Source organism: Micropterus salmoides, unplaced genomic scaffold (assembly GCF_014851395.1).
Source record: "Micropterus salmoides isolate LMB-PRFRI ecotype aquatic unplaced genomic scaffold, ASM1485139v1 Ms_hic_scaffold_1386, whole genome shotgun sequence".
In the NCBI taxonomy this organism is placed as follows: domain Eukaryota; kingdom Metazoa; phylum Chordata; class Actinopteri; order Centrarchiformes; family Centrarchidae; genus Micropterus; species Micropterus salmoides.
In genome coordinates this window covers 4,732-19,526 of record NW_024040470.1, presented here as the reverse complement: position 1 = coordinate 19,526, position 14,795 = coordinate 4,732, and the positions used below count along the sequence as shown (strand labels likewise).

General features: G+C 44.1%; 1 protein-coding gene across 1 annotated transcript; it reads right to left on the bottom strand.

The window, feature by feature from the left end:
• Window positions 1-887: 887 nt before the first annotated feature.
• On the bottom strand, window positions 888-13,133 carry dusp16 (dual specificity phosphatase 16). Its single transcript, XM_038717149.1, has 6 exons — window positions 12,293-13,133; window positions 10,268-10,406; window positions 7,883-8,046; window positions 7,367-7,526; window positions 7,153-7,276; window positions 888-4,746 (listed from the first exon to the last, which is right to left on the bottom strand). Exons 1-6 carry the CDS (start codon window positions 12,563-12,565, stop codon window positions 3,636-3,638), a joined length of 1,971 nt encoding a protein of 656 aa, XP_038573077.1. The 5' UTR covers window positions 12,566-13,133; the 3' UTR covers window positions 888-3,635.
• Window positions 13,134-14,795: the final 1,662 nt, after the last annotated feature.

Below are 14,795 nucleotides of genomic sequence, written 5' to 3'. Positions count from 1 at the left end.
AGGGCAAAAAAACAAGGTTGTGATTTATGTTTTCCCTCGTTTCCACCACCCCTGTAAGCACAACATTTGTGTGTAAGTTTCAGTGGCATCTAGCGGTGAGGGTTGCGAATTGCAAAAAATGTCTGATCATTCACTTGCTCCTCAGATGAAATAAGTACTTTATAATAAATGTATTCATTTTAAAGGTAGTTGTAAATTCAGCAGTTAAAACTTTGTACTTTTTCTCCACGAGGTTGTACATTATATCAATTTAATTTATAAATCCAACAACAAAAAGGCTGAAAACTGTCAATATATAGTCGTCTTTTAATATCTTTGTATAATATAGACTCCCCCTGGAAACCTGTTTATTATTTGATATATATATATATGCGTACTGTTCGGTTTACTTCTTTACTTTAAAAAAAAATAAAGAAGAGTTTGATTATTCTGACACCACTTGAATGCACCGGTGGCAGACTTTTGTTCCAGATTTCACTTTTCTTCTTACTTCTAATAAACCAGACGACTTATACTTGTTAGGTATTCAACGTAGTGATGAAACGCGCTCTGTAGCGCAGTTTTTCCGTTTGGGCTACTGTAGAAACACGGCGCCGCAACATGCAAGAGGACCCGCGCTGTACGTAGATAGAAATGTCTCATTCTAAAGGAATAAAAACATAACGGTTCATTATGTAAGGTCTTTATACACCACATAGTTATGGATCTTATATTGCACTTCTGTTAATAGATCCTTCTAAATATTACACACTGGACCTTTAATCTGGATGTATTCAGGTGATTCAACAGGTAAACTCGGAGGACGGGTTGAGCAGATCAGGAAACAGGACAGACTCTTACTAACGACTAATATTTGATCTCTGCAACAGAAGTAAAGACAAAAGTTCTTCCCAGCTTCAGGAGTTGATTTATGGAGTTCTGTGGATTGACAGTACCAAAAAACAAACAAACTCAACCATTATTGTTCTTTTACTTTGCTTTTATACATTTTTAATGAAATCAATTCTCATTTTTAATGAAATCAATTCTCATCACCACAGTAGTGCAACATGAACCGTGAACACGTCTGCGAGTCTCAATCAATCAAACCGACGTCCGAGCGCTCTGAACAAGAGTCCCAGCCTCTTTTATTCACATCACAACGACATGCTGTGCTCCGTGGCGACGATCCCCTGCACAGCTGCGTCTTTTACCTGTTTCTGTTCAGCTCAAATCACACCTGAGATGGTTTGTGTCAACGAGCTGCTTCAAAACTCTGAAAAAGCAAAGCGAGGATTTGGATCCGTGAGAGTTCAACGTCGACAGGACAAAGTTTCATCGCGTCTGAAGGATCCGAACAGACGACGAGCAGCTCCTCCACAAACCAGACGAGACGTTCAAAGGCTCAGAGTCCGTCAGGAAAAATGTTTGTCGTCCTTAAAAAAAAAAAAAAAAAAATAAACACTTTCAGAGAAGAGTTTTCTGCAACACAAATCGCCGACGTCTCAGTCGACCGATCTTTCGGATCGCCCCCCCGTCACATCTCGTGTCTCATGGTCCTTTAAAGATCCTTTGTGGATTTTGACTTTCAGATGCACTTCCTGTGACGTGTCGTCACGTTAAGTCTGAGCGGAGAGTTCCTGATCCTCTGTCCCATCACAAAGTGTCCCATTGGAAATAATCAGTGTTTAATGTGAAGATCTGCTGCTTTCATTATGTTCGTTTTTATTAAAATGTTGTTTTATGTTCACCGAGGATGGCGTCCGTGAGAAATCATCATCATCATTCAGTGTGTCTGCTGTGAACTTATTAGTCTTAGTATCCTTCATCATCCGTACAGAAGAGTCACACAACAAGACATCCAGGACAGAAATCAGAGCGTGTTCAGTGGGAACGAGAGCGCCGGGACTTCTCAGAGTAATTTGATTAATTGAAAAACCTGCGAGAACTGAAACCCACTCGTCTTTGGACTCGTTTTACTTTGTCAGGCTTTAATGCAGAAAGAAGAACTTTAAACGGGCCACGAGACTCTTAAGGCAACAGTGGGCCCCTTAAATGCATTGGGCCTGTTTTAAATATCCGTGAAGTTACAGATGGCAAAACAAAGATTAAGAGACGTTTTATCACTCTGATGAAACAATACAGTCTGCTGGCACTCACACAGAGGCTTTTTCTGGCTGCCTTGTTATTCGTTTGGGACTGGACTCGTTCCGTGGTGAAGCCTTGGTGTTCGGTAAGACAACCTGCGTGTTTAGATTTGGGTTTTTGCATGCTGATGATCTGGACCCGTGCGAGCGTTTGGCAGCCGTCTGCCTCACTTTGCCAAAAATGCCTAATTAATAAACGTTTAAACAGACACTGTCGGCTGCTGGCCGCTTCATCTTCACCAGTCTGCCTTTAAAAACAAAACTTAAGTGTTTTAACGGCTGCAGCAGTAGTATTGGCTGTGTTATGGGGAGGGGGATAAAACACGGCTAGCGGCCTGGATCTGAGGCCAGTGCAGGAATCTAACCCCCCCCCGGGCCAAAACTTAGACTTTGATAGCGGCTGGCGCTGAAATAGATCTCCGTCAGGACGCCAACAGTTTAATCGCTTCCTCTTTAGTGACTGTGCCGACAGAACGAAGGTTTTGTAGGCACAATCCTCTGAAATGGTCATCAGGAAACGTGACGGGCTGGGGAAATTAAAACAAATCTCTTGGGACGCACATGCTTTATTGTGAGCATGTGAAACAGGCACTACTGACTGAGCTAACCAGACACACTAACTACTTTTAAATTATCATTTGACTAAGTTCTGGCCCGCCGTGTAATGGCTTAAAAAAAACGATCCGACCCCTGTATCGGTTTAGATAGCTAGATTAATTCAGATTTTATGAGTGTGTCTGTGTGGCCTGTGAACCTCTATGATACAGCGACTTCTAATAATACTCGTGCATATTAGCCCTCATGCTAACAGTAGTAGCCTACCCGTAAAGCTTCATGTTCTCCTCAATGAATTGCTCCTTGTCCCACGTGTTGAACTGACGACCTGGACCTGTCTGTTATTAATTGTTGTATTGTATTGTAAAAGTTAAGGAGATTGTTTTTTTTTATGTTTAAACCCTGCGTGTGTTTTAAGGGTTTTTCCTTTAGTAAAATACTTTCAGAGGACATTTAGATGATTTCAGCAGCTGCTGGTGTTTTATCGGACCTTTAGTCTGTCAGTGTGCGACGGTGATGAGCTGCACTTTATAACTTCTCGGTATTTGGAAACACTTTCAGACTCGTCTCATGTTGACAAACGTGTAGAAACTCCTGCAGGTTAAACTGAACTAACTCAACACTTTCAGGTCTGATTCACTCCAACAGCCTCGCTAAAAACAGAGCTGAACAAACATGGTAGCCTAGCAACGTCAAGGCTAAAAACAGCCCAGAATGCAACACTGTATGTGTGTATGTGTAAAATGTACTGGTTTATATTTGGGCGAATGAGGTGATTAGAAAACATCCAGCTGATCTCTGAACCGCAGCTCCTGTGTGATGTGATGTTGACGCTCAGTGGGGCGGCTGAGGCGTGTTGCACGTTATCTCCACGACGCTGAAGCGTCAGTAAAGATGAAGCCGCTTCGGTCCGTCTCATCCTGTGAGACTTGTGAAACTGTCCCCGGGTCAGTTTCAGGACACCTCGATGATCTCCATGCTGCCGGAGAAGCTCGACTGACTCCCCACCTTCCCCATCTCCTCTCTGGATCTGCTGTCTGTCATCCCGTCTCCAAACTCCATCTGACAGCTGCGTCTCTTCAGCTGCTTCTCGAAGCTGCTCTCTTCGTGCCAGCTCCTCCTCGAGTCCCCGCGGTCGCTCGTCCTCTGCCGGCTTCGCCGCCGCACCGCCTCCAGGCCTTGGCTGCAGCTGTAGGCCGCGAAGCTGCCGCCGGCGCCGCTCAAGATGGCAGAGGTTGAGTAGAAGCGAGTGGAGTCAGGGGAGAGGTACCAGCCAGCGGCCAGGGAGGAGGTGGAGACGGTGACGGGGCCCAGCAGGATGTCTGAGTGCCAGCCTTTCAGGGCCCCGCCGGATCCCGGTTTGGCCAGATGCTGCTGGCTGCGGGAGAGGCCAAACAGGAAGCTGGTGGCGTTCTCCTCCATGCTGCCGCTCCGGTGCAGCTGGTGCGAACAGTTCGGAGCGGCGGGCGGAGGTTTGGCGAAGCCGCTGGAGGCTGGCGGCGAGACTCGCTTCGGCCCGTCGGCCTCCTCCTTGTCGGGGCTCTGCTCCGGAGTGGACTGCTCTGAAACCTCCTCCACCGGGGAGAACTGGCACGGTTTACTGGTCGGCTCTTTGAAGGCAGACGGTTTGTAGAACTCGGCGGCGTCTCCTGATCCGCCGTGAGGGACGAACACTCGGTGAGAAGCGCTCCCGCCCGGCTCGCCGTACGACTTGATGTCCAGAGAGAAGGAGCGCTTCAGCCGGGCGTTGTCTTCAGGCCCGTCGGCGAGCTGCAGGCCGCTCAGAGCCTGAGCAAGCAGACGCTCCTCTGGGGCGTTGGCTAAAACACAGGGCAGGGTGAGGGGCTCCAGCAGGGCCAGGCCGGGACCCACGGGGGCCTCCTGACACGCCAGAGGCTCCGGGTCCTCGGGCTGAGCGGGGAAATCACTGCAGGACTCCGGATGATGGAGGGACTTCAGTTTAGTTTCAGCACCGTGAGGACTTTTGATCTTCTTCTCAAAGTCCAGCAGCTGCCCCAGGAAGTTGAAGTTGGGAGAGATGGTCGGCCTCTTCTCCTTCACAAACCTGCAACAACACAAAGAATGTGGACGTCCGTCATTAGTGTGACTCAGGACCAGTGTGACTAATAAACGGCGACACAGAGGACGGACTAATTAGAGGGTCAAAGAGGCTCTGGACTCATTAGGACGGACTCTCTGCATTGTTTGGACCTGTGTGGAGAGGAATGTGCACCGTGAGCATCTAACAGGAATCTGAACTCTGATCTTCAAACTATTTATCGTTTAAGGTTGCAGATCTCTTGCCAAAAACCCCCCCAAAAAAGATGCATTTCTCTCACTGTGTGACTACTTCTTACTTTTAAAGTATTCATAATGATCGAACCAGGTAGGTAGTAATGACATGCGGCTAACGTTACTTCGGATGCATAGCATTCTTACATTAATACAGAATTATTACCGAGTTCTGTTGCTGCCATTTTCATTTACTGACACTGTAGTTTTTAAGTATAGAGTGAGATACGGCTGAAACTTTATAACGCTCCTGCCACACAGTGTTCACTCCGCCTCAATAGATCTTTTTGTCTCGTCTACTGTAGTTAGAGCTGAGCAATAAAAATAATGATTAGTATCGCAATATCAATTTCCTAAAGTCAATAAATATTTGGTTTAATTCATTTGAATCACTAACAAATTGACAGTTATTTTTTCTATTAAAATATTTATTTTGTTGATGAAAAGGGACAAAACTTTTTTGAAAATAAAATTTAAAAAAATCTTAATTGTTTTGAATGTTCTACCTCTGATTTGTTAATTGATCCAATGTTTGATCCAATTGATCGCACAGCCCTAACTGTAGTTACACAGCTCGGTGCTGCACTTCTGTCAACATCTGTTTTCAATTAACCTTTAGGCTAATTGATTGTTGACTGTTATGGCAGAAAAAAAACCCCCAGCAAGATACAATTTCCACGACATTGACATTTGTGAATCGATTCAGAATCGTCCAAGTCTGCATCGCGATGCCTCTAAGAACAAATTATTTTACACACCCCTAGTAATGTGACAGTTAAATAAAAAGCTGCATGATATCTACACACACTACTGTCAGTTCATTGGAGGATCCTAATACAGGGTATATACAGGAATCCTGAAGTAAAATTCAAAAACTTTTCAAGATATTTAAGACTGCCGCGCCACTTTGAGCTAACCGATTAAATCAGCCGCACACCTTTTAAAAAGGGAAATTTGAGTTTTTAAAGGAATTTAAATATATAACATATTTATTGCCTACATGTCATCAGGTTGTAACGCCACCTAAAAATTGAGGCATTCACCAACTTTCTCAGTTGCCTATAACAGCCTGTACAGGCCAACTGTTTTCTGTGTGAAGGTCAGATTTCCTGCGAAAAGCAGCTGTCTTACATAAACTATGACGTTTCTGTACGCAACATTACAGCAAATCATGTGAACCACAGTGTCATTTTGTGTTTTAGTTGGTTTAAACTAGATAATGTGAGCTTGCCTGCAGTGATGTGTGTGAGAACTTTCATCGACCACTTGATCAATAGAACAAAATTCAAATAGGCCAGGAGGGAACGAAGAAGAAGAGAATAAACTGAGTACGTAGTGTAGGCGCTGCAGCACAGATACAACCTGGAGGAGGAACTAGTCTAAACGACTGGATTAGTATAACATTAAATTGATTATGTTGTTAATTTAATAGTAAACTGTAAGTTTGATATTAATATATTCATTATGCTACTATATTCAATATAATTTCCTATAATAGAATATAACTTACCACTAGTTTAATATTAATTAAAAAATTTTATTCATTAACTTTGTGCAAGAAAAATGCTCCAGGCTACATGATACTCTCCGACCTTGATTTTGATCAGGCTACTAACTCGTCAATAATCAGAACCGTTTATGCAGAACAATGAGTTCAACATTTCTAAAGTTTGTTGCAGCACATCAAACTTTTCCCTTTTCCCTGAATTCTCCCTGTTGTCTTCGGTCTTACAGATTTAGCTGCTGGCGGATTTGGACGATTAGCATTGCGAGTCCGGCGGGGTGGGAGATTACGGTCGGTTGTATTCTTAAATCATTTTCCGGTTCGCACACATCTATTATTTCGAGGTTTTAAGAGTGAAATAGGCGCTCGGCACAGTCGCTACTCACTGCCTGTCTGATATTTTTGGCTATGCATTATAAATAAATACGTTCACCTGCACTTTTAGCAAACAAACTTTTGAATAAACAGGATTTTCACATTGAAAAAAATATCTTCAAAATTTAATACCTTGTTAAAAGGCGATTAAGACTTTTTAATGGCCTTAATTTTTACAGAATTGATTTATTACCTTTTAAGACCCCACGGACACCCTGTAATAACTGTTACATCCTCTGTACGTGTTTAACGATGTAGAGATCGAAAGGTGGTTGTGGGAGATTTGTCTGAGACTCTCACCTGTACGCCTCGTCCAGCGACATGTCCATCCTCTTCATGATGTAGGCGATGGCGATGGTGGCTGAGCGGGAGATTCCAGCCAGACAGTGAACCAGGACCCGAGCGTTGGAGGCTTTAGCCTTCTCTGAAATGCACAAATGACAGACGGTCTCATTCAGTGAATATTTCTCTGATAAACGATCATAAAAGAAAGGTTAAGGAAGAGGCCGCCGACCTATGAACTCCACCGATCTGTCCAACCAGGGCAGGATCTTCTCACAGAAGGAGTCGTTAACAGGAACTCTCAGGAAGTGAGACTCTGGGATGAAGTCAGGTTTGGGGCAGGTGTTGCTGGCGTTCAGGACGTAGACGATGTCGTTCTGCTGCATCAGATCCTGGAGACGCAAAACAACAGAGGCGTCAGCTCAGCGTTCACACAGAGACCCAGGCTAGCATGATCCTGCTGATTCTCATTAACCCCGGATGAAGTTACCAGAATAAAAGTGTGCTCTTATTTTGAAATAAAGGCAAAATGAGTTGAAACTATGATCAGCACTTGATCTGTGTCGAGAGGCAACGTGTTCATGTTGAACCCAAAAATCTGCCAAAACAGCCACACCAACGCACCTGTGCAGCGCTCATGTGTGTTTTCAGTTAATTTTGAAACTACGGCGGCCCGCCACAGTCTCTGTAACGGACCCAGAAGTAAAGGGTTGATGCAGGAAAAGGAAAAAAACCTCCACTCTGATACCTTGTTGAGGACGTCCCTCTGGCAGCCCAGGTACAGGTGAGGCAGGATGCGGGTCGGCCCGATGTTGGTGACCGGCAGGCAGGGCTGAGAGATACAGGAGGGAACCAGAGTGGACTTCCCCTCGCACAGACCAGGAAACAGGTGGGAGAACTCTGAGAAACCACCTGAGAGGAACAGACACACAAATGTTAACGATCCTCTGCTGCAGGACGAAGTTCGGGTCAGTCTACAGTCGGCTCCTCTACACTTGTTGCCAGATAACACGCCTCTGAAATGATCCTCTGCAGGTCCAGCGTGAGCCTGATGAAGAGATATTCTTCTTCTCTTTTACAGCCTGTACTGCGACTCCAGCCCAGGATGTGATCCACCATATCTCATAAAGAGACAGAGAGGACGCTGCCTGCTGCCCAAACATTTCATTTCTAGGATTTTTATTTGAATTTGTAGAAGACAAATAATAATAATATATTACACCTGTTTGTTATTTAAATTTATTTATATTTATTTCCTTGTATTAGATGTTTTATTATCCTGATTAAAGCATATATTCTTTATGATAAAGTGCAGTATATTTGTACTTTTCTGATGAAGTTAGTAACCAACTTAATTAATGGAAGCCAGGACTGTAATATTATGTATTTAAAACAAATAATCTGTTTCCTTCACTGGTCTTTATGCCTCTTAGCAAAGTATTTTGTTTGTGCAATAATTTATTTTAAAATTTCAGATTTTTCTATGTTATATAAAAAAGGTGCATAAAAACTGGGTTATTTATCCAATAATCTGTAACCTCCCTCCATATCTGCTTTAAAGTATAGTAAATACGTCTTCTTGTCCGACTTCCTGTCTGTGGCTCTCAGCTCCAAGCCCATTAGTTCCTCCTGAAGACTAAACAAACAGGAGGAAATAGTGCACTTGTGTGTGTTTATAATGGTTACAGGTTTTACTGTTACAGCCTGACATTTCAGAGACAGAACTGATTATAATCCTCTTTTTGTCCTCTGAACTTCCCTCTAAAGCTTTTTGCTGAATCTCGGTTACCAGTCAGAGAAACAGGTTCCTCATTTACTCACAGCAGATAGAAGTTGTTGTGTAACTGTTAAACCTTTGACCGGGTGAATTTGGGAAGACCAGAAGTCTTTGTTTTTTTTGCTTTTAATATGTGAGGGTGGAGTCGTCAGTGCAGCATTACATCATGGTTACATTACATAACCCTCGGTTTTCCACTGAGGGAAGGGAGGACGTCTGCACTCGATCCGCCTGTCGTTCAAAATAATAAACAGCTTTATCACAAGTGACTGAGCTGAAACTGGGAGTTCATCCGTCAGGCTGGTTGAAGACTGAAGACACAACATGGATGCTGTTTGTGCTGGATGAGCTTCTACTTTTATAAAATATATAGTGCTGGGTAACGATTAAAATTTTTAATCAAGATTAATCGCATGATTTTCTGTGATTTAATGTAATCAAATCAAATATTAAACCAAAGCTATTAGCCACTGCCAGTGTCCAGAGCCACGATCATAAATTCATCACAGACATATATAAATCTGTTTTCTTGTTTTTGCAGAAACATTTTTCTTTTATCAGGGAGCAGCATAAACAGCTTTTGTTCAGTAGCAAGTGTCCCTGTTAGAGTGAGGGGAAGTGCTCGCCTCACGCATACACCAGCCGCCGAAGTTGAATTGTCCTGAACTTTTTGTATGCGACGCGCAGCACAAATCATTGGAGGAGAGACTGATCCTCGCTGTTGGTGACAGATTCTGGAAACTCACAGTTTACTAAATGGGACGTCAACAGGAGCGAATTCGCATGGCAGAGCCGCAAAACTAGATGAAGGTCTGTCAAGTTATGTAGCCTATAATTTTAACTCAAGTTAAATAGGCTAAAGCTGTGTAGTGCACAGAAGCTGTTGCCGTGGTTACTATCCATCTGCCGTTTACTCGCGGAGCGCTCATCTCCCTGTCTGATCGCCGGAGCAAAGAGCGGCCCCGCGGGGCCAAGCGACTGCATTGTGATTTTAAGAACGTTCCCCAATACTAATCAGCACGCAGCGTGTAGCCTTCAACTTCGCTGTGGCGTCTGATCGCTCGTCTTGCTTTTGTTTATCTAGGTTACTTTTCTCCCACTCGCTGCAGTCTGCCGAAGCCTCCCTCTGCTGCTTGTTTGGTGTATTCACAGCCAGGGAGCAACAGACCTCCAAAATAGTAATAAAAACTGCGTTAACGTGCAATAAAACAGTTGTCTGCATTTATCAATTAATGCCCAGCCCTAAAAATATATTATAAACATTATCATGGACTAAGTCTCGGTCTCTTGGCTCTTTTGACCGCGACTTGTCTTGGTCTCATGGATCTTTTTGATTCAGACTCATCTGGGACTGACCTGAGAGCAGGTGTACGGAGGGGAAGCTCCTCTCGAGTTTAACCAATAGGACGCTGAGGAACGACTCGGAACTGAGAGCAGTCGGGTCTGAAGAACTCTGATCGTATACGACGACCTCCTGATCACCCTGCAGCTCCAACTACAAAACATAAACCGAAGAGAGACTTTTAGACAATTTTATACAATTTACACTTTAATTACAATTACACAGGTTAATCAGACATATCTTCCAGCAGGGACGCTGCATCTACCTGTGAAGGTGACGTAAAAACCTTTGTTTTATCCCGACCACGAGTCACGATGCTCCTATTACTCCTAACGCTCACATTCCTACCTCAGTGATAATAAAGTTTCTGTGTCTCTCAGAACAGATGTCACAACACTGACATTTTACATATGCTACCAAGTCATGACATTTGATATGGTATGGTGTGAAGGTAGAGTCAGTTGGTAAGTCGTACGAGGGTAGAGTCGGTACAATGGTGGAGCCAGTCGACAGTCTGCCTCCCAGATCAAACATAGACTAAACCACATCGGTTTGCCTGCATTACAACTTGTACTCACTCGAGGAAACTGCTTTCTCTGCACACAAAATTAAATTACAGCTCATAATCGTGCTCAGAATTAAAAATGAGCAGCCGAGCTTCCTTAAAGCTGTTATTCCAGTTTAACACAACGCCACAAAAAGGGAGGAGCAGCCTCTGCAGCTTGCAAACTCTCTTTGTTAAATATAAATATACTGTTCTGAGGTCAGACGCCCACATTCAGAATTAAAGCAAAGCGAGCAGCGTCAGGTTGGACCAGGTTTTAAGGCATAGAGGTCTAAGTGTTTGACATTTTCCACATTCTTGACTGCACAGTATTACAGAGTATACAAACCATCTCCACATTGCTCTTATCGTTTCGGTATCTCAACTATGTTGTGCTGCATCCTCCTTTTATGTTTCATGTTTGTGCTCTTCTACCACATATTTCATCTTTCATGGGTTCCCTCTTCATTTTTTACTTCTTACCTCTTGACAAAACTACATCACAAGTCAAACCCCTTTATCTCAGAGTCAAACCACAACACACCGAGTCAAAACACACACACAGCTGAAGTAAATGCAGTTTGCTTCAAGGATAAATGTCCATAACTTCACTTGGAAATCACATCAATCATCGTCACATACTGCCTCACAACTACTTTTACTGATTACATCATTCACAAACACTTTCGATAATCTAAGGATGTCCTCTTCATTTTAGTAAAGTGAACAATAATGACGTTTAGTGTTATACGGTTTTAGTCACGGGTGCTTTGATGGTTCGACGTGGGAAATACCTAAAATCTTATGTGTCAGTATAGACACCAGACTGGCACCAGGAAAACCTTAAAAAATAAGACAAACTTAACAAGAGTCAGATTTTAGTTACTGCAACTAACAACAAATCTCACTCCTCAAGTTCTTAGAGCTTTTGAATTAATCTCAGTCTTTGGGGTCGGTGAGTTAGCTGTGTGCTACATCCAGTGTTCAATTTAACAGGAATTTTAAATAAAGTTTTAGTCTTTTTAGTCACATTTTTTTGAGTCGGAAATTGTAGTAGGTTTAAAGTCACGTTTTAGTCTTTGTTTTGTTTTAGTCTAGATTTCGTCAGTGGTCCTACGTTTTAGTTGTAGTCAAATTTTAGTCAATGTTTTAGTCATAATTATCATACGATACAGGAGCTGAATGACATGCTGGCTGTAAAATCTCCTTTTAGAAAATGTTTGTGGCTGTACCATCTATATTTGTTTACATTTCCTCAAACTGTCCCCATTAAAAGTTGCTGAATTAGCTGTTAGCTCCTGTTAGCAGTTAGCATGAATGTACAGCCATCACTGGATTACTGTGATTTTAGATCCACTGAATCTAAAACTATGTGTTCAGGTTTGTGACAAACTGCAGCAGTCTAAGTGTACTAAAGTTTCTTAAAGATCTGCGAGTCAGTGCTGGAGCGCCACCTGCTGGCCGTGTTGGTGAGCGAGCTCTGTGGTGCGTTTACCTTCTTCTTGGCAGAGTGCTGCAGCAGCTCTGTGATCTGGACTTTGTCCTGCTGCAGCCTCCTCTTCATCAGCTTGGAGCAGTTCACGTTCACCGCCTCCAGGATGTGGGAGGCGTTGTAGTCCACGAAGGGCCGGCTGTCAATCAGCACCACCCGGTCCAGCCCGCCCTCCAGCAGGGCCACCAGAGCCTCTGCCTCGATGGGCCGCACCGCCCCGAGCCTCAGCATCCCAGACTTGGACCATGATTCTGGTCCAACAAGACGCTCCGACATCTCAAAATACTTTCCCTCCCTTTACCCCCCACCCCCCACCCCCCCTGCTCGTAGTCCTCCTCCCCCTCCTCCTCCTCCTCCTCGTCGTCCTCCTCCTGAGCGTCCGGGGCCGGCGGTCCAGCGCAGTGACGCAGCCTGGCGAGGAACCTCAGAGGATGAAGAGCTCCATTGTGTCAGTCGGGTATGATGTCATCCTGATGGCGCTTGGCAGCCCGAAAAAACCCCGGGGCGAGAGACACAGAGAAAGACAGAGAGAGAGAGAGAGAGCGAGCGCTTTCTGCACTGGAAGCCAAACCCCCACTAACTCTCTCTGCTGTGTTCGTCAGACTGTGTGTGTGTGTGGCTGGTAGTTAATGTGTGTTTCCATGTGTGTTGAGTCTTTTGGTGGCGTGCAGGCCGGGGGGGTGGGGTGGTGGTGGTGGTTGAGGCAGGGACTCTCATTCACACCACAGCAGGCGTGAAACAAAAGGCGTCTTTTCTCCTGGACTGAGCGCTGACGACGTCACTCTGCACCTTGATCCCCGTCTTCATGCTGAAGTGGTTTCAGACTTTAAGACAAAAAAAAAAAAAGAAAGATGAGAGTTTATTAGATTTGGCTTCTGGTTTATCACAAACCGCCTTTCCTGCGATGCTGCCTTACATAAAGCTGCATTTTTCTATTTTTCGATGCAACACAAGCGCCACTTGTGAACAGGTAAAGAGCGGCTTACTCATCTCTGTCTGGCCTGTTCCTTCTGCTTGTGAGAGACTTTAAAGTGCAGAGTTTGGTCTAGTTTCAAAGCGTGGGTTTGGTGTGAACATAATCTGCATCCTCCGCTGCCAGCTGCCGTCTTTGCAATGCTCAAAAAACCCTCATCAGGACATTGTTAACCCTTTCAGCATGATTTACAGCTACACTTGCGTCTCACAGGGGTGGAAGTACAATTTATAAAAATTATTATTATTCTGAAATGGGCCATTCTGCATAATTAGTACTTTTATTTTTGGTATTTTAAGTTGCATTTTTGCTGCTAATTACTTATTTTGAATGCCCGACTTTTACTTATAACAGTATTTCCACACTGTAATATTTCTAGTGGTACTGAAGTGAAAGATCTTCCAACTCTGGTCGTAACATCAGTTTTTCCATTTTATTTTTGTCTGACTTCTCTCTTCAGCTTTAGTTTTTAAATGTTGGACATTTTTTATGTAAGCTGGAACTGAACACACTCTGACAAGCAGACATTTCTTTGTTTTTATGGGTTACGAGCCAAAAGGTTAAGTCAGTGTGCCCCATTCATCTTGTTCATATCAGACCTCTACGAGAGGTCACGAGGCAATCACGAGTAGTGCATTGTTGTTTTTTGGCTTTCCCCAACCCCCTTGTAGTTTTACTTCTTCAGGATTCATCATCTGGGAGCAGGAAGGCAACAGATACTTCGGTACCATGTCAATACCAAAATTGTGAAAACATTTCGTTTTGCTCGGTACCAGAGATCCAAGATGGATCCATGGAAGATAGAGACAAGTGCAGCTGCAGCGACTCATCAAATAGAAGAGAGATGGAAATAAGGTGAAGTTAGTTTCACAGCCGTTTCCTTCAACAGCTCTGTGACAAAGCTTCAGTTTCTCCCAGTTCTGGATCTGTTGGAGAGCTAATTTAGGCAGATGTTTCACGGTTTGATCACCTGAAAATCACCAAAGGTGACGATGCAGTTTGCTTTCAGACCAAAAGAGAAGCGAGCGTTCGGGGCGGTGAGTTTACACACAAAGTCAACGCAAAGACGCGTAGAGCCGCGGTTTCCTGTCAGGCGGTGCAAAGGGGGCGGTGCCGGCGATGCGAAGGAATTCGCGTGAGTTGAATATTTTCAACTCAAGAGGGAAATTCGCATGACGCTGTGTTGCGATAGCCTATCAACGTTGAGATTGTCCGGACATCACCGACAGCTTCAGAGCGCTGTGTGGAGAGCGCCAGGCAGACCGGGTGATTGAAAATCTACTGGCTGGCTGAGAGCTGCTAAACTTGGGCGCGAGAAGCAGGAAGCAGCGCTCCAGCTTTCAGACAAATAAACACCCGTGGTCGGACTGGACTTTGCTCGCAACTACGCCATTTTCCTCAAGGGAGGAGCTCGGAATAAACTGCTTTTATTAAATTAGCTTTTTACTTCGGTTTTTAGGATTACAACGTTGATTTATTTTCACTCGAGCGTCTCAGCAGCTAGATTCTGTGCACATCCGGTTCCAGTGTTAG

Excerpts from the sequence above, each read along its gene's own strand:
- dusp16 (XM_038717149.1), bottom strand. The coding sequence starts at position 12,565 with ATGTCGGAGCGTCTTGTTGGACCAGAATCATGGTCCAAGTCTGGGATG. Across the intron at positions 10,407-12,292 it reads AGCACTCTGCCAAGAAGAAG|TTGGAGCTGCAGGGTGATCA; the intron begins GTAAACGCACCA and ends TATGTTTTGTAG. Across the intron at positions 4,747-7,152 it reads TCGCTGGACGAGGCGTACAG|GTTTGTGAAGGAGAAGAGGC; the intron begins GTGAGAGTCTCA and ends GTGTTGTTGCAG.